The 22,982-nt window shown below is 44.4% G+C and overlaps 2 protein-coding genes across 2 annotated transcripts in view; one reads left to right on the top strand and one right to left on the bottom strand.

Moving 5' to 3' along the window:
* Window positions 1–20,574, top strand: part of LOC140897648 (5-hydroxytryptamine receptor 3A-like) — a 32,856-nt gene extending 12,282 nt beyond the window's left edge. Inside the window, exons 2-9 of the mRNA XM_073310528.1 lie at window positions 12,942–13,099; window positions 14,078–14,122; window positions 14,215–14,324; window positions 15,306–15,475; window positions 17,235–17,395; window positions 18,842–19,052; window positions 19,338–19,505; window positions 19,994–20,574. Of these exons, the coding sequence (XP_073166629.1) occupies window positions 13,082–13,099; window positions 14,078–14,122; window positions 14,215–14,324; window positions 15,306–15,475; window positions 17,235–17,395; window positions 18,842–19,052; window positions 19,338–19,505; window positions 19,994–20,241 (1,131 nt within the window). The 5' untranslated portion in view covers window positions 12,942–13,081 and the 3' untranslated portion in view covers window positions 20,242–20,574. The remainder of the gene's footprint in view (window positions 1–12,941; window positions 13,100–14,077; window positions 14,123–14,214; window positions 14,325–15,305; window positions 15,476–17,234; window positions 17,396–18,841; window positions 19,053–19,337; window positions 19,506–19,993) is intronic.
* On the bottom strand, window positions 4,161–11,122 carry LOC140898021 (ATP synthase subunit d, mitochondrial-like). Its single transcript, XM_073311395.1, has 5 exons — window positions 11,097–11,122; window positions 10,103–10,274; window positions 4,792–4,854; window positions 4,462–4,641; window positions 4,161–4,202 (listed from the first exon to the last, which is right to left on the bottom strand). Exons 1-5 carry the CDS (start codon window positions 11,120–11,122, stop codon window positions 4,161–4,163), a joined length of 483 nt encoding a protein of 160 aa, XP_073167496.1.
* Window positions 20,575–22,982: the final 2,408 nt, after the last annotated feature.

Consider the following 22,982-nt stretch of genomic DNA (forward strand, 5'->3'; position numbering starts at 1 on the left):
ATTTATCATAAACACACCCTTCAGAACATCAGGGCTCAGATACAAAAACTAAAAACATAATCCAAGCAAAATCTAGTCAACTTTACAGGACTAACCCCCACAATTACAAATACACATTCCCCACCAGGCAAAGCACTTTATAAAGTACAGGTATTTTAACAAAAGGTCCAGGGAGATGTATATTATTTGCTTACATCCAAGAGTTAGTATTGCTATCTTAGCAACTTTGTGGGAGTCTGAAATCTCAAAACAGAATGATCTGATAAAAATGAAAGTTACATACCTCTAAATGGAGGTCTCAGAATGTGTCACCTCTGCAGCGTCTGCCTGACCCCTACAATGTAGATCTGTAGAGCGAAATCAAGAAAGAGCACGATCTACTGCTCATACCAAGTGCTGTGTTCTACAAGGAGTTCATAGGGGAAAATAGGCAACTCCCATGTCTAAATGGGAGAATTACAGCAGTCTCACAAATCCAGCAGCACATGTGCCCAAGACAACTCCTGCTAGTTCCATTGCCACATTCCTAGCATCTCTCGCCTGACAATGCAGGAGAGAAGGCCAACAAGAGAGTGGAACCAAAGCAATCTATGATGCAAGCCAGATCATGCTTTAGCAAAATGACCTTTGACAGTACAGCTCTCATAGGAGCATATAGGGTCAGATACTAATGCTGGCAAGTCGCTGGAGTCCTTCATAACTGGTACCAAAAAGGAATTCTTCATGATATAGAACTACACAGTTATGGGTCCAGATCCTCAGTAGGTACAAATTGCTATAGCTCCACTGACATAAATGGAGCTACCCTGATTATACCAGCTGAGGATATGGTCTAAGGCAGTTTCATCTTCCTTTGAGATCTAGTATAGGCCACTCTGAGACAGCTCACCGCACTAGATGGACCTTTTTGTCTGCTCCAGTTTCAATGTGCGTCTTTAGGGGAGTAGAAGAAAAAAAAACAGACAAGTGAGGGCCTATGTATTCAGTGGGCACATGTGCATGAATATTCATACAGAGAATACCGGCAGGAAAATAGCAAGAGTGGGTAGAATAACACAGGGCTCGACCCAAAATGAGGGAAAAGGGGGTAAGGTGATGTGGCTGCAAGTAGGTGGTAGAAATAGATGGTCAGGTAAGGAAGAGTTAGCAGGACAGGTGGAAGAAGGGTCAGATTATGAAAGGAGGGGAAATTGGGGTTAGAGGGCAGGGAGCAAGTAGGAAATGAAGGTAAGGAAGCAAGGAAAGAAAGCTGGGGATAGGATCAAGGCGAGTATTTATGGCTGGCACTTGAAGCATGGACTGTACCAGAGGATAGGAAGCCCACTGGGGCCTGTTTTCTCCTTTGAGTTGATAGCATGGACTCCAACCAAGGGAGGAAGAGTCTGTCTCATCCCATTGAGATCAGCACTTGTCCAGGCCATTCAGTTATTTCATGTTTGCCTTGTTCCCTCCAGATCTCCATGAAGAGACGACCCATTTTATACGTTTTGAACCTTATCTTCCCATCATGTGCTCTCTACTTACTGGATATGACTATTTTGTTCAGCAGCAGCTCTTATGAGGACAACATCAGCTTCCAGCTGTCACTCATCATTGGAGAGTGTGTTAGCTCTGATTCTTAAGGACATTCTTCCCACTTCTTCCGATGACCCACCCATAATAGGTACTTGTCTTTATTGAGTAAAAGTCACTTTATATTTGACATGCACTGGATATAAGGAAGAGAGCAGAATACAAACATGCCACCTATTCAGAGATAGTAAGAAGAGGAACACGTAGCCACTGCAGTAGAGATGTAATACTATAAGTCCCTATTCAGAGCAGTTTCTGGACTTGGGGCACTATATTTCTTCTATTAAGCAGAAGCCCACAGTAGAAAGAACCATGGATCTAGAGGAAGGAAGGGCAGAGAGTTTATCAAGCACATTGTCTTGGTCTTGTTTTGCAGTGATGTTTTTCATAGGTGTCTTTGTCCTAATGATTATGGGTGTATTGGAGACCTGCCTATTAATGCAGCTGAAGAAGAAACCCCTCCACCCTTTCCTCAAGGCTATGAAACTGCTGAGATGCCGTGAGCAAGCTGGAACAACTTCCGGAAACCTCCTAAGCAAGCAGGGTTGGTGTTTGATTACCTCCATTTGAATATCCGTATCCAGTGTCAGGGTTCTGTCAGTAGGGAGCCTTTTCTTGCAAGTGCTTTGTAAAGCAATGTGTTCACCTAGGGCGTCCCGTCAGCAAATAAGTTACCTGAATAAAATACATTCATGAAGCCAGTGTTCCAGCTGACAGGGAATTACGGAGGAGGTGTAAGTCATCTTAGCTGTACCTCTCAGAAGTGCTGAACTACACGTGGAGATCTGGGGGGAACAAAGCAAATATGAAATAACACAATGGACTAGATTAGTGCGGGTCTTGATGGGATGAGACAGGCTCCTCCAACTGTCATAGAATCATAGAATCATAGAATCATAGAATATCAGGGTTGGAAGGGACCCCAGAAGGTCATCTAGTCCAACCCCCTGCTCAAAGCAGGACCAATTCCCAGTTAAATCATCCCAGCCAGGGCTTTGTCAAGCCTGACCTTAAAAACCTCTAAGGAAGGAGATTCTACCACCTCCCTAGGTAACGCATTCCAGTGTTTCACCACCCTCTTAGTGAAAAAGTTTTTCCTAATATCCAATCTAAACCTCCCCCACTGCAACTTGAGACCATTACTCCTCGTTCTGTCATCTGCTACCATTGAGAACAGTCTAGAGCCATCCTCTTTGGAACCCCCTTTCAGGTAGTTGAAAGCAGCTATCAAATCCCCCCTCATTCTTCTCTTCTGCAGGCTAAACAATCCCAGCTCCCTCAGCCTCTCCTCATAACTCATGTGTTCCAGTCCCCTAATCATTTTTGTTGCCCTTCGCTGGACTCTCTCCAATTTATCCACATCCTTCTTGAAGTGTGGGGCCCAAAACTGGACACAGTACTCCAGATGAGGCCTCACCAATGTCGAATAGAGGGGAACGATCACGTCCCTCGATCTGCTCGCTATGCCCCTACTTATACATCCCAAAATGCCATTGGCCTTCTTGGCAACAAGGGCACACTGCTGACTCATATCCAGCTTCTCGTCCACTGTCACCCCTAGGTCCTTTTCTGCAGAACTGCTGCCTAGCCATTCGGTCCCTAGTCTGTAGCTGTGCATTGGGTTCTTCCGTCCTAAGTGCAGGACCCTGCACTTATCCTTATTGAACCTCATCAGATTCCTTTTGGCCCAATCTTCCAATTGGTCTAGGTCCTTCTGTAGCCTATCCCTCCCCTCCAGCGTATCTACCACTCCTCCCAGTTTAGTATCATCCGCAAATTTGCTGAGAGTGCAATCCACACCATCCTCCAGATCATTTATGTCATTGGAGTCCAGGCTACCACTATCAACTCAAAGGAGGGAACAGGACAGGGAGGGCTTCCTACCCTCAACTACAGCCCAGGATTCAAGTTTAAAGGAAAATAATGAGCTCCAGAGGAAAAGGTATATTTACCATAGCAAAAATCCCAACCAGTTAGTGCTGGTCACAAGACATGCTGTCTTACATAAACATACCACGTATCTGATTTTTGCAGACCACTGGAAGTGTTTGCCTTATTAGTACTGCACATTACTAAGGGGAGACCTGGATGACCCAGAAATAACAAACGCCAGAATGGTCACGGCTTTGGCTGAAGGTGAAACCTACCAAGTAGAATCTTACACTCCTCTCAGAAGGCGCGTGTTGTGAAGCTGCTGTCCTATTCATTTACCTACATTCCCGAATGCTACACACGACCTTTAGATCAAGAGCAGCATGTCTGCCTGTTCTTTGATGGGTTCATGTAACCAGTCCCTAATATTCATCTGGCCGTGCGATGGAAAAGCCCTCCCACATCCCTGCCTCTACAGCCAGGGTGGCCCTCTCCTACGCCGTGGTGTGGCAGCATGGGCTAATTGCACAGCTGCATAAGAGGTGCTGAGGCACAAGCCCATCTGGCACACTGAGGCTGTGGGGGAAAAAAGCTGGTGGAGGTTTGTAAGGTTTTGCCAGGTTTGTAACCAGGTCCAATGAGTGTCTCATGAACAGGTTAGAGAGAGATGCTTGTGCTTGTAATACAGAAAAGGGCGGAAAGTGAAACTGGGCTGGTCATTTGGTTCGCTGAACTGTTATCTCAGTCACCCGAACAACCTTGGGTTTAACCCGAACAGCAAGAACAGGGAGAGTATTCTACAAACACTAAGCTTGGCATCCTGCTTGGAAGACTCAATCCTGTCCTCCTTCAGGAACTATCCCCACCCTGTAAAGAGTGCAGAGCCCCCAAAACCAATTGCCTGCTTATTTCACAGCATTCATCACCCACTTAAAAAAATCCAAAAACTCCTAGTGGATTTAATCTTTTAGTTTTGAGATCAAGATGAGACACATTGCTGAAGCCCTGTACAATTACTTTATTTAAAAGATTCTTGAGACTTTGACAGTCACCAGAAACTGCTTTCAGACAGATTTGCAGGTCTTCAATAGGCCAGTATGGATACTTCTCCTTGTCCAGTTTGGTTTCAGGGAAGACCTCATTCAAGTCCTCAAAAGTCATCTGATCAAATGGAATCATGGTTCTGAACTTCTCAAGCTTGGAGTGGGAGGAGAGACAAGAAAATGTTAAAGTCAGATGTAAGCCAGCATTCAAATTAAACTAGATGTACAATTAGAAATTAAAACAAGGTTTCATACCAAACTGCCTTAAACATGAAATTCACAGGGTAGAACCCGTCAAACCTACCTGTTTCTCATGCTGGACAATACGGGATTTAGAAGCCTGCACATATTCAGCAGCACTCTTAGTCTGCAAGAGAACAAAGGGTTTGGTGAGCCCATTAATTCTAGATTGTTTAATGCAGTGAAGCTGTGACTCTCATCCTATTTCACTTTAACCATTCTCATCTTGCCTCTTCCTTAAAGAGGCACTGACCTTAAAATAGCATCTGCTTTAAATAAAATAGGTACAAATTCTGACAAATTCTCTGGCTAAAGACAACATCAATGACCAGAGTACAACCCCTGGAGTTTATGTTATATCCACCCTCTTCTTTCGCACAGAGGGGGAGCCCATAGAATAGAAGTCCCACTATGAAATGCTCCATCTTGACCCACGCAGGCTCCAAGAACTCCAACTGCACATTAAAAAGGAGTCAGGCCTATTTTATACAATTTAGGTGCATCCTTTGGGCTCCTGACAAGGTGCCAGTAAGATCCTCAGCGTATATTTTGCCCTTTTCCCCTTGCAGATGATAAATATGAGACTGCACTCACTGCATGAAAGAATTTTTTTGTGCCAAAAGTGAATGTAATAGCTAATCGCTACAGATTTTGCCAGTGTGAACAGAAACCAGGGAAAACTATAATGCAGTATATTGCTGATTGTAATTTGTGACTTTGGGAATATGGCAGATGAGATGATTAGAGACCAGCTCATTGAGAAAACAACTATGCTTCATGTAAGAGAACGCTTACTTCTAGAACCACAACTTACACTAGAAAAAGCAATAACCATTGCTACTCAGATTGAGTCAGCTACAGCTGAAGCCAAAATAATGAGCATGGGTACAGGAGGCACAGTCCAGGCTGTGACTTCTTTGTAGAAAAGTTCACTACCACTGCAGACACGCAATTGCAAGAGGAAAACTAATGAAAAACCAGCGAATCAGCAAATTCAAAATACAGGAAGAGCATGTTTTTGCTGTGGATCCCCACAACACCTTGCAAGCTACACAGGATGTCCAGCAAAAGTAGCTCAGTGCAATCATTGCAAAAAGATGGGACATTTTGCTAAAGTATGTCGCAGGAGCCAGTTCAATCAACAGGTGCATGCAGTTACAATATCAGATGTCACTGTGGACAAAATCACTACTGTACATATTCCAGAACAGATAAAGTGCACTGTAAACATTTCAGCCATACCCTCAGGCAAACCACACTCTATTCAGCTAATGTTGGGCACTGGCTCAGCAGAATCTATACTATCTGATTCCATCTATCTGCATTACTTTAAAGATGTGCCTCTTACTGAACCCAAACTTCACTTGGTGTGCTATTTGAAAAACCATATTCCAGTACATGGCTACCTGCCAGTAACAGTTACTTTTGGTGATTGCTGTGTAACAGATGGCTGATGAATCTTGCCCATATGCTCAGGGTTTAGCTGATCGCCATATTTGGGGTCGGGAAGGAATTTCCCTCCAGGGCAGATTGGAAGAGGCCCTGGAGGTTTTTCGCCTTCCTCTGTAGCATGGGGCCTGGGTCACTTGCTGGAGGATTCTCTGCTCCTTGAAGTCTTTAAACTACGATTTGAGGATTTCAATAGCACAGATATAGGTGTGAGGTTTTTTGCAGGAGTGGTGGGTGAAATTCTGTGGCCTGCGTTGTGCAGGAGGTCAGACTAGATGATCATAATGGTCCCTTCTGACCTAAATATCTATGAACTGCAGAGTTCTACATTGTCCACAAAGGCACTCCTATCCTTGGCAGAGATTTATTGGCTGCTTTAAATTTCAGGGTAGTTAATGGATTAATTGATCTTCCTCAGCAAAGCACTCTTGTGGTACACACACCAGTTTCAGCTGGGACCCAACACCAAGTTGAGGAGAAACTCGGCTGTGCTTATGGGTTTCTGCATAAAGTTAAAATGCAGAATAATGTGATGCCTGTACGACAGAAGTTACGGCGCTTACCATTTTCAGTCAGGGAAGCTGTTTCAGAGGAACTTAGAAAACTTGTTCAAAAGGACATTATTGACAAGATCGACTCCTCGGAATGGGTTTCACCTATAGTAGTGATACAGAAGAAGGGTGGAGGCATTCGCCTTTGTGTGGACTTAAGGGAGCCAAATAAAGCTATTGCGATTGACAGCCATCCTCTTCCTCACATAGAAGAAGTATTTGCAGAACTCCATGGAGCAAAGATGTTTTCTACTCTTGATTTGCAGAGCGCACACCACCAGGTTATGTTGCATGAAGAGAGCAGAGACCTCACAGCATTTATTACACATGAGGGACTATTTCGTTTTAAATGTGTTCCATACGGTCTCGCATCTGCCCCAAGTGCCTTTCAAAAAATGATGTATTGATTCTGAAGAATCTGCATGGAGGTCAGTGCTATCTGGATGATATTATCATGTTTGGAAATACTTCTGAGGAGCATGACAATAACCTGCAGTGTGTACTAAACTGCATCAGCACAGCAGGCCTCCAGCTCAAGAGGTCCAAATGCAAATTTAGACAAACTGAACTCTCCTTTCTGGGGCATACAATTTCACAGGCTGGACTAAAACCTGATCCAGATCATATCCTGGCAATTTCAAATGCTCCTCCTCCAACAGGTTTGCAAACCTTACGTTCCTTCTTGGGTCTTACCTCCTGGTATGCAAAATTCATTCCCAATTATGCTTCTGTCATTGAACCATTATGGGAATTACTACAGAGAAGTTCAACCTTAGTGTGGACAACGGATGCACAAGCTAGTTTTGAAACGGTGAAAGACTTGATTGTACATAGTCCAGTACTTGCACTATTCAGTCCTGCATTGCCCACAATTGTAACTACTGATGTTTCTGATTATGGAAGTGGGGCTGTTCTCACACAACTGCATGAGGACAACACAGAGAGGACTGATGCATTTGCTTCAAGGACACTAAGTAATGCTGAGAGAAAATATTCTACAGTCGAAAAAGAAGCACTTGCTTGTGTCTGGGCTACTGACAAATGGAGAACTTACCTGTGGGGCCGCACGTTCAAGTTGCACACAGACCACAGCCCTTTGACGACGTCGCTCACCGCGGAAGAACTGGGAAGAGCAGGATACCGTATTGCTCGATGGTCTGCAAGATGACTCTCTTTCAATTATGAACTGGAATATAAGCCTGGAAACCAAAATGTGGTCGTTGATTGTCTTTCTCGCCTGCCTTTGCCTTCACCAGATAGTCCACCGGAGGATGAGGATGTCGTGGTTGCGCTTATTACAAGCACTCTCACTGCAGTTACAAGAGAACAATTTCAAGCTGCTTGTGCAGCGTGTCCAATTCAACAAAAACTACGGGAATTTCTGACAAAGAGATGGCCCAGTCACCCTAAAAACCTTGACCCAGTTTTGCTGCCTTATTTTAGAGTTCGGGATGAACTTTCTTTGTTAGATGGCTGTGTGCTATGAGGTACACACCAGCTCCTTGTGCCAGAAGAATTACAGTCAAAACTCATACACCTGGCACACGATACCCATCAAGGAATTGTCCGAACCAAACAGCGACCACGGGATCTGTATTGGTGTCCAGGGATGGACTCTCAAACTGAAGCACTCATAAAATCTTGTGTCACTTGCCAAATGCATGATAAGACAGCAGTGACATGTACCCCTCCATTACAGCCTGTTCCTCTTCCTGAATCTGCATGGGGAAAAAGTGGCGATTGACATTGGAGGACCCTTTGATACTGCTCCAATTGACTGCCGTTATGCCATCACTTTAATAGACTATTTCAGTAAAAGGCTTGAGGTAGCATTTACATAGCAATTCTCTTCTGCTACAGTAATTAAGTTCCTCTCTTCAGTTTTCAGCAGGGAAGGTAACCCCAAAGAACTGGTTTCAGATAATGGTAGTCAATTTACTTCCCTGGAGTTTGAAACTTTTCTAGCACAGAGGAACATTTTACACAGAAGGTCATCCCTACATTACCCTCAAGCCAATGGGGAAATCAAACAGTTTAACAGAAGTTTGAAAGAGAGTTTGCAAATGGCTAAACTGGAAGGGCTATTGTGGATACCCTTCACTACTGATTTCTTGCAAGCATACCAGGCTACATGACATGCCACAACGCAAAGATCACCCGCAGAGTTACTGCATGGGAAACAGATGAATACTAAACTGAACATTGCTGGATTGTTGAAGGCACGACCTGATGCCCCAAACGAGGATGATGTGAGAAAAACAGTTGATCAGAACCAAGCAAAGTCTAAGGCTTTCACAGACAAGCGGCGGGGTGCTAAGGAACCAAAGTTTGAGTGGTTGCTTCGTTAGAATATGAAAACCTGGAATTTTATGCAAAGGGGACCATAAATTCACAGCTCCTCTTAAAATCATAGAGAAGAAGGGACCTTACACCTGTCAACTTTCTGATGGGCGGGTATGGAATGCGTCTTATCTTGCACCTGCCTATGCACCAAGAGGAGATCATGCCAACACCCAGTCTGCATTGGATGACTTCACCGTGGTACCAACACAACAAGACATTGCACTGGAACCAGGGCTTAAGAGCCGGTCTGTCAGACCCAGACGACCACCTGTCTGGACTAGAGACTATGTTATGTAGTATCTGCAGTGTTTTCAGTGTAATATTTCTGCCAACATTTCATATTTGTTCCTGTGGTTAGAACAATAATGTTTATTTTAATTGGGAGAATTTCTTAAGAGAGGAGGGAATGTGGTGTTTAGAAGTTGCTTGTAATTATTAGAATTGGGAGCACTAGCTGTTGGGAGTCTGAAAGGACAGGAAACAGGAAGGAGCGGGGAGGAGTTGAGAGGCTGGGAGAAAGTTACAGAGGGTGCAGCAGCAGCTTGGTAAAGAGGTTTTCCACTTTGAAAATAAAGTCCTGTTGAAGCTTGTTAGTACCTTGCCTGGTTGATGCAACAATATTTCCCCAGTAGCCAGACTAGTGCTCTTTGGATGTTGGGAATCAGCAGAGAAAAGGAAGGCTCTGACCATATACTCTTTCCTCAGGCCACTTCTACACCGACAGCTGGGAAAACCTATGCAGGCTGTAAGAGAAAAAAGCATTAGCTTTATGCCACTGGAGGATCCCCGTCCACTAAAATGACCCTTCCTATCGTTAGCTAGGCCAGCTTTTGGGCTGCTTTGTGCTAGCAGTGTGATGCAAAGCAACTGCACACCACAGCACAGGACCTGGGCCAATACCTCCTAATCATCTCACTTAGCAGCCTGCTCGAGGAAAAGTTCACAGTTCTGGGTCTTGGTGCATCAGACATGAGCAGCCTCCACTTGGATTTCAAATCAGCAGCAACATCTAATTGAGGACGAGAATCTCACCTTCTTTTCAAACTCATCCACCATGCCAGCCTTAGCAACTGCAGCCTTGTAATAAACCCAGTCAATAGCGGGGGGCTTCTCTGGCAAGGAGGTCAACCTGTACAGGTGGAGCAGAACAGCTGATAGCGAGTTCCACACCGAGCAACTCTGCAGTCTCCATTGCCCCGCCCATCATCAGGCCCCAGGGTAGCAACTATGCTCATTTTAGTTGCCAGTATTTTCAGTCTGCTCATTAAGGGGGAAATGGCAATAAAGCAGCCACACAAAATTCTACACGCCTACATTTGCCTTTTTGGGGCGGCGGGGGGTGGGTGGATGGGCAAGTACAATGCTCTCAGTTTTTTCATCATGGACACCGGTAGGCGCAGACCCCGTGAGTTTGTGAATGGGATGGTTAGTTTTCATTACAGTTTTGCAAGGCTGACAAAAGGTTTTTTAAAAAAAAAAGAAAGATAATAACCATGGAAACCACTTCAAGCCAGGGGGTGCAGCAGCACCCCTCGTTCCGCACCTATGGAGCAGGCAACCAGAGGCTCTGAAAGCCAATCTGCCCTTTTAGCCACATGGCTCAGGGTTTGTTCACCACAAGGCAGTTGGAGGGGGTGGGTATTGCTATTCAAGACATGCACCCCGGGAGGTTTGATTCTGCTGGGTGGGCTTTTGCCAGCATCTCTGCTAGGTGAGGTTGCCCCATCCTAGCCCAGCGAATTCACACCTTGGTTGTTACCACACTGACTCCCTGGAGGGCGGGGGAGGGGAATGCACTGGGGTGGAATTTGGCCCATGATGTTCCGGTTTATGTGGGGCCAGTGCAACCACTAGGCAAACTAGGTGGCTGCCTAGGACGCCAAGTGGTTGGGGGTGGCCAAAAGCGCACTCCGGGGAGGAGGTGGAGCGGAGGTGAGCTGGGGCAGGGGGGCACGGGGAGGGCCGCCTGCAGCAAGTAACTGAGGGGGGGCGGCGTGCAGAAGAACCGCTTCCCACCCCAGCTCACCTCTGCTCCGCCTCCTCCCTGAGCATGCCGCCTCTGCTCCATTTCTCCCGCCCCCCCCCCCAGGCTTGCAGCGTCAATCAGCTGTTTGGCGCCACAAATCTGGGAGGGAGAAAAGCAGAGCAGGGTGGCGTGCTCAGGGGAGGAGGCAGAGCAGAGGTGAGCTGGGGCGGGGAGCTGCTGCATGGCTCCCCAGGCCGAGGGCGTGGTGCGCAAGGTGGAAGTTTCGCCTAGGGCACGAAACATTCTTGCACCAGCCCTTATGGTGCTCCTGGGACTCACCCTCCTTTCCAGCAGCGCTCAGTTTAACCTCAGCCATGCATGGGCTGTTTGGCTAGTTTCATCTTTTCCAGGCCATGGTGGAGAGCAGAAAAGGCTGATCCCATCTCCCCCGCTTTAGATCAGCCTCTACAGGGGAAGACAGCCCTGGCTGGACACGAAGTCTCACTAACTACCACTTTAGCCTCTCTCTCCACAACACCTAAGAGCTCCTCTTCTCATGCCTTTTTAGTTTTTGAAAGGGTGTGTTTTATAAGAGGGATCTGGAGTCATGAGCCTCTGGGGTTCCTATGCTTTGTATAGGCTGTGAAGCACACAAGTTGGGGATGCAGGGAATCTGAAGTCAGGAAGATTGAGCTTTACAGCTGCACCAAATAAAGCAGGGCTGGGCAGCCGTGAAGGCGCCAAGTCTATGGAGCCTAAACAGTGCAGAGAACGGTGAAGAATGGACATCAGGATATGGCTGGCACTTTAAGCAGAGGGAACTAAGGTGAATAAACTGCCAGCAGTGAGAGACCATGTAACTTTCTTACCAGGAAGGTAGTTTGTTAACTTCATACAACTTTAGAGGTAGGTGATGTTTTTAAAAGTGATTGACTTTTCGGCTGGCTGGCAGTGCTGAAAAGATAAAATGGGCTTTTTTCCTCAAAACAATCTGAAAGTCATGAAAAATTTCAGTGAATCAAAAAAGTTTATTTCAGATCAAACAAAATATGTTTAACCCAGAACATTTTGTTCCCAAGCATTTTCAAAGGGCTACATTCACAAGACTGCCAAAAGACAGCCATCCTTAGTTCTTAGAGAATTTGCCTGAGATATGGAAGACCAGGGCTCAGTTCCCTTGTAGAAGAGTGCAGCGGCAAATCTGTCCAATAAGCAGCAAGACCCACTTTGGACAAATTTAAAAACAAAAAAGCCTCAATTTGTTTTGAATAAATAAATCCCAACAACAAGCAATATCTTCCATGAGGGACTATGGGGTTAAAGCAAACTATTTCTACCACAGCATTGGTCCCGTAATATCAGATCCATTAATGGTAATTTCATGAGCTGATCCCCAGAGCCATCTGAGTGCATTGAGCCATTATCACGGAATTCTTCATAAAAAGAAAAAAAAGCCTTCACTTATATAAGCTTCCTCCCTACACCGATTAATATCAAATCACATCCGGCACCTCAGCTGCTAGCCACTGGCAACTAGCTGTAGCATCAGCTGTATCATTTGCCTCATTAGGAAAAGGGGAACGATGTGGGACGCATTCTTAACTATTCTCACTTTGTCTTTGGCAACAGGTAAGTTAAATTGGAGTAGGACCAGGGGAAAACCGCTGAGTAATTTATATTCTCATACATGTATGAGGAAGATTAAGACAGGCACCCTAGTCCTGCCAGTGTGAAAGGGGACAAAGATCTGACAGTGGTTTTCTAGCAGCTACAGCCCAATGTCTTTTAATCCTCTGATGCATTCCCATTCCATAAGCTGGCTGTGTGGTGTATGCTGAGATCCTGCTCAGTATTGCTCTGATAAAATGATTTGGACATAACCAGACTTTCATTTTATTTCCACAGGTGCTGCCCCAGAACAGCTCTGTAAGTACGATAATGTTATTCAGTATCTGAATATCTCCTCTGAAAAGGCACCCGCACTACATACAATACCCAAGGAAAATTGGGAAGAGCCGTTGAAAGTGGAGGTACAATTTATATTGATGTCCATCCTCTCAGTGGTAAGGAAACAAACTCTTTATTATTCTGTATAGTAGGAAATATTGTGGAGATTGAAAAGCTGAGGCAGCTGATGATCCTAAAGTGAGTGAATGACTTCTCTCACTCATACCAGAACAAATCGGGAGTTACTCCACTGCTACTGCTGCTGATGTGAAGGTCTTCTTCTCCAGCCTTTATGGCTGTGGTTTGAAAGTAGAATCCAGAGCAATGTTTGTTGGAGGTGCCAGGAGAAAATAGCTTGTCACATCTGCACAAATGAGAGGGTTATTTAAAATTGCTTTAGTCCTCATCCCATGTTGAACGGGGTCACATTAAAATGAGCTCTAAAAGATCAAAGTCCAGGGCAAGATTAATTTCCCTAGCAGCCTCCTATCCACTTTTTAATTGGCCTGTTAAGCTGCACTGTGTTGCCAAAGCACTACAAAGTTGTCCAAGAATACTCAGAAATTTGGCCCTTGATTTGCATTTCATCTGAACTTCTCTCTTTTTCTGTTTCCTCCAAAAAAGCCTCTTACAAAGGAAACAGCTCTGCTTAGCCTGGGTAAAGGGAACCCACGATATTAGCTGGTGTTACAGCAAAGTGGAGTTGGGGGGAGAGTGAGGAGAGACTTGGTAATTCTTGTTTGGTTTTGCCCTCCTTATACATCATGGATCAATTCTGTAGGCTCAATTTCCCTGAGCCGTGTTGCAATTTTTGTCTCATTCTACTGCTCTGGATCCTGTCCCAGCACAGATTTGCATAGCCAGGTGTATTCTATCAGGCAACTCTTTTTTTCCAAACATTGAACTTGACCCTTCCAGTCTACTCCTCAGTTTGTAAGACCAAGAAAAGTACATGAACGGCCTGCCCTGATTTTCTCATATCTCTGACACCCATAACGCCATCATTATAAGAAAAACGCTGAACAGCCTCCAAGCTCGGTACCTGCCTAAGTTAATGAAATCATGATAATCACTTTTCCATTTTGTTTCTCTAGACTGAAAAGCTACAAACTGTCACTGTCTATTTCTTAGTTACCATGGTAAGAGATTTTTTTTCTGTAAAATCAAAGCTATTTCCTGTGTGCTGTGAGTCCAGAAATTGTTTCCATTTTGTGATTTTTCTTTCCTCTAGAAGTGGAAAAATGTCTTTGTGACTTGGAATCCTCAGGATTTCTGTAACATTTCCAACCTCGTTCTGCCAGTGGATACATTTTGGTCCCCATATATCATCATTTATGAACAGTAAGACTCCCCTTGGCCGATTTCAACTTGCTTCTGTAAGAAGGGTAATTATGAGGGACATGATGGGAGCCACTGAAATCAATGGGACTAACTCATCTGAGTGAGGATTACTCCATAAGCAAAGGTTTTGCAGGATGAATTGGGTGGTGGGGGATGGAATAGCTAAGAATCAATTAACTGATCTCATGACAATAAGAAAACATTCATTAAATAAAACAGGGTTTTTTAGTCCCTAAGTGAGGGGGCACTAGGAGAACATGTGCAGGGTATTGGAAAACTATCTGACAGGCAGGGAAGCCAATCAAAAGGAGACAGACTCCAAAAGTATATTTTAGAGGCTCCTGTCACTTTTTAATCTGGAGGTCCAGGAGATGCCCACTGTACTGTGATATTTGGTATTGTCCCTAAATGGTTAATTATTCATGATTATTTGTTAAGAAGCAGCTGTGTGCTCAGCACTGCACAAGACACAAATAAAGACATAGGGCCTGATTCTGCTCTTACTTACATGGTGGAAATCAGGAGTAATTCAGCTAAAGTCAATAGTTAGGGGGTGGAAGCTGTGTGAGATCAGAATTAGGCCAACAGTCCCTGGTCCAATGCGGCAAGTGGTTCATATGTCCTTGAATGTCTTTCCTGTCTCATCTAGCATGCTAATGGGGTCCACTACAAGTCTTAGCGTAGATGGGGGTTATCAGCCCTTCTCTGCGCCTCAGACTTTCTCTGCTTGCTTTCTCTCTTCCCGTCTCTTCTGTCTCCTCCCACAGCCTTTTTGTCCTCCCCTGTTTGTTTTAAAACTCTCATCCCTTGTTACTCGCTGTCACTCACCCTCTCTCTTCTGTTTCCTGTTGTATGTAGTAAGATTCACTGACCGTTCAAAGTCAGACTAACAGCAAGTTTGCAAAAAAATATTGTCTTCGAACTGCAATAAGCGTTTTGTCATTTTACTTTTCATTGTTGTTCAATCATTGGTTCCTTCAGAGTGGATGAAGAGAAATCGCTCAGCAGGCCCTTTCTGTCCATCACTCACAACGGCATCATTAGCACAACCCAACAGCACCAGGTGACCATAACGTGCAACCTGGAGATGCACAAGTTTCCATTTGACACCCAGATGTGCAGCATAAGCCTCTTCTCATTTAATCATCCAGGTATTTCCATTCTTATTCACAACTAGACTGGATTGGCTGGTGCTGGCCCCTGTCCCCAACTAGTCAATGCACTAGATGGATCACAGGTCTGTTCGGCTATTGAATTTTTATGTTCACTACTCAATAGTGTCCATTGTGTTTTTTAAAAAAAATTACAATGTAAGAGGGAAAGTGGGCTATGGAACCATCTCCCGCTGTGGAGTCTCCTGTATGTATATCTCTGGAAGCATCCAGGATCTGCCTCTGTAAAGCCTTTATTCCCAGGAGTGGTCAACTTAGTCAAATGACTAGTCCCACTGACTGCAATAAGGATTACTTGAGTTTGCAAGGTCTTGTCCTTAAAACGTTCATGAGGATCTAGATTAAAAATAGAACTCCAAGAGATGAAGTTGAGAGGACTAATCACATGACTGAGAAAGGGCTGCAGGATGGGATCCAGACTTACCCAGAGATTTGAGTTCCAGACTAGATCTAGTTTTCAACTGCTGCATGCTTTCTTATTTTATCCCTATGGTAGTCACAGAAACGGAGAGGCAAGACTTACTTTGAAGTATGATCTTTTATTGTTTGCATAGCACAGGTTTCCATTTAGCTACAACTATTCTAATAATTCAGTTTCCCTTGAAAAGCAATTGGTTTAGTTAAAGTAAGGTATCAAATGTTTCATGACATTCCTAGACTTTAAAGCCAGAAGGGACCATTAGATCATCTAGTCTGACCTTCTGTCACAGGCCATTAAATGTCACCCAGTTACCCCTGAATTGAGCCCAATAACTTGTGTTCGGCTAAAACAGCTCTTCCAGAAAGTCAGCCAGCCTCGATTTGAAGAGGAAACTCTTTGCAAGTAGTAACCCTGCCCAGTTCACATCTGGGAGTGAAACATTCCAGGGAAGGGGGCTAGCCATCTCAGTATCAAGACCTTGATATTTTTCCCAAGAAAATGCTCCATTTGCACCATTGCCACCGTAGTGAGTCTGTGCAGAAGAGGGCCAGAGAGTAGCTACTCCCAAGTATTTATGGAAGCACAGGAAAGAGACAGCCACTGCCAACTGCTCCTCTATGTGCTTGTCTACACTGGCAATTAACAGCGCTGCAGCTTTCTCGCTATGGGGAGTGACCCCTCCCCCCGCCTGAGCGTGGCAAGTTTCAGTGCTGTAAAGCACCAGTGTAAACAGTGCCCCACCTCACTGAGGTGACTTTTTTGGATCGCCGGGAGAGGTCTCCCAGCGCGACGCCGCAACAACACAAGGCCATTAAAGTGCTGCCACAGCAGCGCTTTAGCATAGACTTCAGTGTAGACTAGCCCTCAGTGCCTGATCTGAAGCTCACTGGCATCAGTGGAAAGACTCCCACTGACTTCAATAGGATCTGGATCCAGGCCATAAGATAGGAGACAGAATTTAACCAAGTATTCAAGACCAATAGAGTTATGAAATTCCTACTGTCAGCAGACATTTGTTCCCATTTAAGCAGTGACCTTTGGGCTGGATTCTGATCTCATACTGGTATAACTCCATTGATTTCAATTAAGTTATTGCCAGTTTATCCTGGAGTAAGACTCAAGCTCCAAGTACATGACTAGTTCTGTTTTGGGCAAGAGATGCAATTTTCCCACCGTGGGTGGGTGGGTGGGTGATCTTAACCTTCTCTTCCTTCCTTCTGAATACACACCTGGACTATGGCAACAGATTTGAACTCCCTGTATGAAGAAAGGAACCACCTTTAAACCACTCTGTCCTCACTTTCTTTGCTCAAACAGCAACAGACGTTATTCTCCGGTCCAATCAGACAACAGATGAGGTGAATAAAAAAAGCAAACTTTATCACTTGACCAATGGAGAATGGAAGTTCACAAACATAAACATTATACCATACAGACTAGAGGATGAGGAAAAAGTCTTTACTGGGATCATCTATGAGGTACTTCATCATCAGTTGTATTTCACACAATATATATTTCATTCATTGATTTATCATAAACACACCCTTCAGAACATCAGGGCTCAGCTACAAAAACTAAAAACATAACCCAAGGAAAATCTAGTCATCTTTAAAAGGACTAACTCCCACAATTACAAATACACATTCCCCACCAGGCAAAGCACTTTATAAAGTACAGGTATTTTAACAAAAGGTCCAGGGAGATGTATATTATTTGCTTACATCCAAGAGTTAGTATTGCTATCTTAGCAACTTTGTGGGAGTCTGAAATCTCAAAACAGAATGATCTGATAAAAATGAAAGTTACATACCTCTAAATGGAGGTCTCAGAATGTGTCACCTCTGCAGCGTCTGCCTGACCCCTACAATGTAGATCTGTAGAGCGAAATCAAGAAAGAGCACGATCTACTGCTCATACCAAGTGCTGTGTTCTACAAGGAGTTCATAGGGGAAAATAGGCAACTCCCATGTCTAAATGGGAGAATTACTGCAGTCTCACAAATCGAGCAGCACATGTGCCCAAGACAACTCATGCTAGTTCCATTGCCACATTCCTAGCATCTCTCGCCTGACAATGCAGGAGAGAAGGCCAAAAGAGGGTGGAACCAAAGCAGTCTACGGTGCAAGCCAGATCATGCTTCAGCAAAATGACCTTTGACAGTACAGCTCTCATAGGAGCATATAGGGTCAGATACTCCAGCTGGCAAGTCGCTGGAGTCCTTCATAGCCGGTAACAAAAAACATTCTTCATGACATAGAACTACACAGTTATGGATCCAGATCCTCAGTAGGTACAAATTGTTATAGCTGCAATGACATCAATGGAGCTACCCTGATTATACCAGCTGAGGATGTGGTCTAAGGCAGTTTCATCTTCCTTTGAGATCTAGTATAGGCCACTCTGAGACAGCTCATTGCACTAGATGGACCTTTTTGTCCGCTCCAGTTTCAATGTGTGTGTTTAGAGGAGTAGAAGAAAAAAAACCAGACAAGTGAGGGCCTATGTATTCAGTGGGCATATGTGCATGAATATTCATACAGAGAATACCAGCAGGAAAATTGCAAGAGTGGGTAGAAGAACACAGGGCTCAACCCAAAATGAGGGCAAAGGGGGTTAGGTGAAGTGGCTGGAAGTAGGTGATAGAAAGAGATGGGCAGGTAAGGAAGAGTTTGCAGGACAGGTGGAAGAAGGGTCAGATTATGAAAGGAGGGGAAATTGGAGTTAGAGGACAGGGAGCAAGTATTTATGGCTGGCACTTGAAGCATGGACTACACCAGAGGATAGGAAGTCCACTGGGGGCCAGTTCCCTCCTTTGAGTTGATAGCTTGACCTCCAAACAAGGGAGGAAGAGTCTGTCTCATCCCATTGAGATCAGCACTTTTCCAGCCCATTCAGTTATTTCATGTTTGTCTTGTTCCCTCCAGATCTCCATGAAAAGACGACCCATTTTATACGTTTTGAACCTTATCTTCCCAACATGTGCTCTCTACTTACTGGATATGACTATTTTGTTCAGCAGCAGCTCTTATGAGGACAACATCAGCTTCCAGCTGTCACTCATCATTGGAGAGTCTGTGTTAGCTCTGATTCTTAAGGACATTCTTCCCACTTCTTCTGATGACCCACCCATAATAGGTACTTGTCTTTATTGAGTAAAAGTCACTTTATATTCAACATGCACTGGATGTAAGGAAGAGAGCAGAATACTAACATGTCGCCTATTCAGAGATAGTAAGAAGAGGAACACGTAGCCACTGCAGTAGAGATGTAATACTATAAGTCCCTATTCAGAGCAGTTTCTGGAATTGGGGCACTATATTTCTTCTATTAAGCAGAAGCCCACAGTAGAAAGAACCATGGATCTAGAGGAAGGAAGGGCAGAGAGTTTATCAAGCACATTGTCTTGGTCTTGTTTTGCAGTGATGTTTTTCATAGGTGTCTTTGTCCTAATGATTATGGGTGTATTGGAGACCTGCCTATTAATGCAGCTGAAGAAGAAACCCCTCCACCCTTTCCTCAAGACTATGAAACTGCTGAGATGCCGCGAGCAAGCTAGAACAACATCCGGAAACCTCCTAAGCAAGCAGGGTTGGTGTTTGGTTACCTGCATTTGAATATCCGTATCCAGTGTCAGGGTTCTGTCAGTAGAGAGCCCCTTATCTCTGGAAACCAATCATGCTAGCAGGCTTAGAACCCAAGTCCATTGTGTTTCAGGCCACATCTGATCATACATTCACACACAGTTAAGATACCTACCTCTCAATATCATTATGGTGCAAATATTATACGAATCAAATATATATAGGCAACATATATCTACAAAAGAGCTGCACCTTTGTTATTTATGGAGGCTCAGCTGTAAACCCAACCCTACACAGAGTCCAACAACTCTGGCCAGCCCCACAAGCCCATTCAGTGAGAACAGTCCCTGAGATTTTCTGATGGAAAAGTGTATGAAATTTTAATAAAAACTATCAAGCAAATAAGGTGAAGTTTAGCATCATGCAGGCCTCAGCTCTTGTCCACAATTTCCCCTAATGTATATTTACTTTTGGCTGCTGTTCTGCCCATTGTAGGAGATTCGCTGACTGAGATGGCCATGGGACAAGAGGAGAGGAGGGATTCAAACCCACTTGGAAAGGGAAATATAGAACTACCCATGCTTACGGGAAGAATCAATGCAGAAGGGCAGAGAAGTGGGACCCAGGCAGAGCTACATGAGTATGAGTCAGCTCTGCTAGTTCTGGATAAGGTGCTTTTTTGCAGTCATTTGCTTTTGTCACTTCTGTTTATCATCATCATTATTGTACAATGGAGTGGTTAAATGTGGGCTAATTGCCTTTTCTAATACTTGCTTGCCTCAACCTCCTCCCTAAAAAGGTTTTCCTGCTTCTTATGCTTGAATTAAGCTGTATACTGCATGTCTGAATAACAGTGCAAGCTCTGCAGGGCAGGAGCCTTGTTCTTGCAAGTGCTTTGTAAAGCAATGTGTACACCTAGGGCATCCCATCAGCAAATAAGTTACCTGAATAAAATACATTCATGGAGCCAGTTCCAGCTGACAGGGAATTACTGGAGGAGGTGTAAGTCATCTTAGCTGTACCTCTCAAAAGTGCTGAACTACACGTGGAGATCTGGGGGGAACAAAGCAAACATGAAATAACACAATGGACTAGATTAGTGCGGGTCTTGATGGGATGAGACAGGCTCCTCCAGCTGTCATTGGAGTCCAGGCTACCACTATCAACTCAAAGGAGGGAACAGGACAGGGAGGGCTTCCTACCCCCAACTACAGCCCAGGATTCAAGTTTAAAAGAAAATAATGAGCTCCAGAGGAAAAGGTATATTTACCATAGCAAAAATCCCAACCAGTTAGTGCTGGTCACAAGACATGCTGTCTTACATAAACATACCATGTATCTGATTTTTGCAGACCACTGGAAGTGTTTGCCTTATTAGTACTGCACATTACTAATGGGAGACCTGGATCACCCAGAAATAACAAACGCCAGAATGGTCACGGCTTTGGCTGAAGGTGAAACCTACCAAGTAGAATCTTACACTCCTCTCAGAAGGCGCGTGTTGTGAAGCTGCTGTCCTATTCATTTACCTACATTCCCGAATGCTACACACGACCTTTAGATCAAGAGCAGCATGTCTGCCTGTTCTTTGATGGGTTCATGTAACCAGTCCCTAATATTCATCTGGCCGTGCGATGGAAAAGCCCTCCCACATCCCTGCCTCTACAGCCAGGGTGGCCCTCTCCTACGCCGTGGTGTGGCAGCATGGGCTAAATGCACAGCTGCATAAGAGGTGCTGAGGCACAAGCCCATCTGGCACACTGAGGCTGTGGGGGAAAAAAGCTGGTGGAGGTTTGTAAGGTTTTGCCAGGTTTGTAACCAGGTCCAATGAGTGTCTCATGAACAGGTTAGAGAGAGATGCTTGCGCTTGTAATACAGAAAAGGGCGGAAAGTGAAACTGGGCTGGTCATTTGGTTCGCTGAACTGTTATCTCAGTCACCCGAACAACCTTGGGTTTAACCCGAACAGCAAGAACAGGGAGAGTATTCTACAAACACTAAGCTTGGCATCCTGCTTGGAAGACTCAATCCTGTCCTCCTTCAGGAACTATCCCCACCCTGTAAAGAGTGCAGAGCCCCCAAAACCAATTGCCTGCTTATTTCACAGCATTCATCACCCACTTAAAAAAATCCAAAAACTCCTAGTGGATTTAATCTTTTAGTTTTGAGATCAAGATGAGACACATTGCTGAAGCCCTGTACAATTACTTTATTTAAAAGATTCTTGAGACTTTGACAGTCACCAGAAACTGCTTTCAGACAGATTTGCAGGTCTTCAATAGGCCAGTATGGATACTTCTCCTTGTCCAGTTTGGTTTCAGGGAAGACCTCATTCAAGTCCTCAAAAGTCATCTGATCAAATGGAATCATGGTTCTGAACTTCTCAAGCTTGGAGTGGGAGGAGAGACAAGAAAATCTTAAAGTCAGATGTAAGCCAGCATTCAAATTAAACTAGATGTACAATTAGAAATTAAAACAAGGTTTCATACCAAACTGCCTTAAACATGAAATTCACAGGGTAGAACCCGTCAAACCTACCTGTTTCTCATGCTGGACAATACGGGATTTAGAAGCCTGCACATATTCAGCAGCACTCTTAGTCTGCAAGAGAACAAAGGGTTTGGTGAGCCCATTAATTCTAGATTGTTTAATGCAGTGAAGCTGTGACTCTCATCCTGTTTCACTTTAACCATTCTCATCTTACTTCTTCCTTAAAGAGGCACTGACCTTAAAATAGCATCTGTTTTAAATAAAACAGGTACAAGCTCTTGACGTCTTTAGCCAGAGAATTTGCCAGCCTCAATAACCTGAGTACAACCCCTGGAGTTTATGTTACACCCACCCTCCTCTTTTGCACAGAGGAGGAGCCCATAGAATAGAATTCACACTATGCAATGCTCCATCTTGACCCATGCAATCTCCAAGAACTCCAGCTCCACATTAAAAAGGAGTCAGGCCTATTTTATGCAACTTAGGTGCATCCTTTGGGCTGCTGACAAGATGCCAGTAAGATCCTCAGTGGATCGGTTTGGCAGCCTTTGTCTTACACTAATTTCAAGTTTATTACACCAGAAGAGCAAGCTGAACTGCAATCAAGTCCCAGACCCTAAATCCCCAAGTGTGGTCATGTATAGGTAGAGAGAACCTATTCTTGCTCAAAAGCTGCCTGTATGCACAAACCCAGACTTTGCAGCTCTTGTACTTCAGCACAATTAATTACCCACCAGCAGACTCCAAGTCAGAATTATTCTATTCCACTACAAAGATCAAAGAGAAACCATGTGGCAGGGAAGAGTTTTTAAATACTTACAGCTTCCTGTTCCTGGGCATTTATCTTGTCTGTTTGTGTGTCCACAGGCTCAGGAACCTCTAGAGCATTGTACTGTAAATTCAAAAAATAAATTCTAAACATGTTGCCTCTCAATTCTGTTGAAGCCCTGCATGCTCCCAGAGCGAATATTTCCCCAGTAGCCAGACTAGTGCTC

This window comes from Lepidochelys kempii, chromosome 14, assembly GCF_965140265.1.
Source record: "Lepidochelys kempii isolate rLepKem1 chromosome 14, rLepKem1.hap2, whole genome shotgun sequence".
Taxonomy (NCBI): Eukaryota; Metazoa; Chordata; order Testudines; family Cheloniidae; genus Lepidochelys; species Lepidochelys kempii.

Bases quoted from the DNA above. Each gene is read 5' to 3' on its own strand.
- LOC140898021 (XM_073311395.1), bottom strand. From the start codon at position 11,122: ATGCTCAGGGAGGAGGCGGAGCAGAG. The intron at 4,855-10,102 runs GTGAGATTCTCG...GTTCTCTTGCAG, and splicing joins TGGATGAGTTTGAAAAGAAG to ACTAAGAGTGCTGCTGAATA. The intron at 4,642-4,791 runs GTAGGTTTGACG...TCCCACTCCAAG, and splicing joins TTGTCCAGCATGAGAAACAG to CTTGAGAAGTTCAGAACCAT.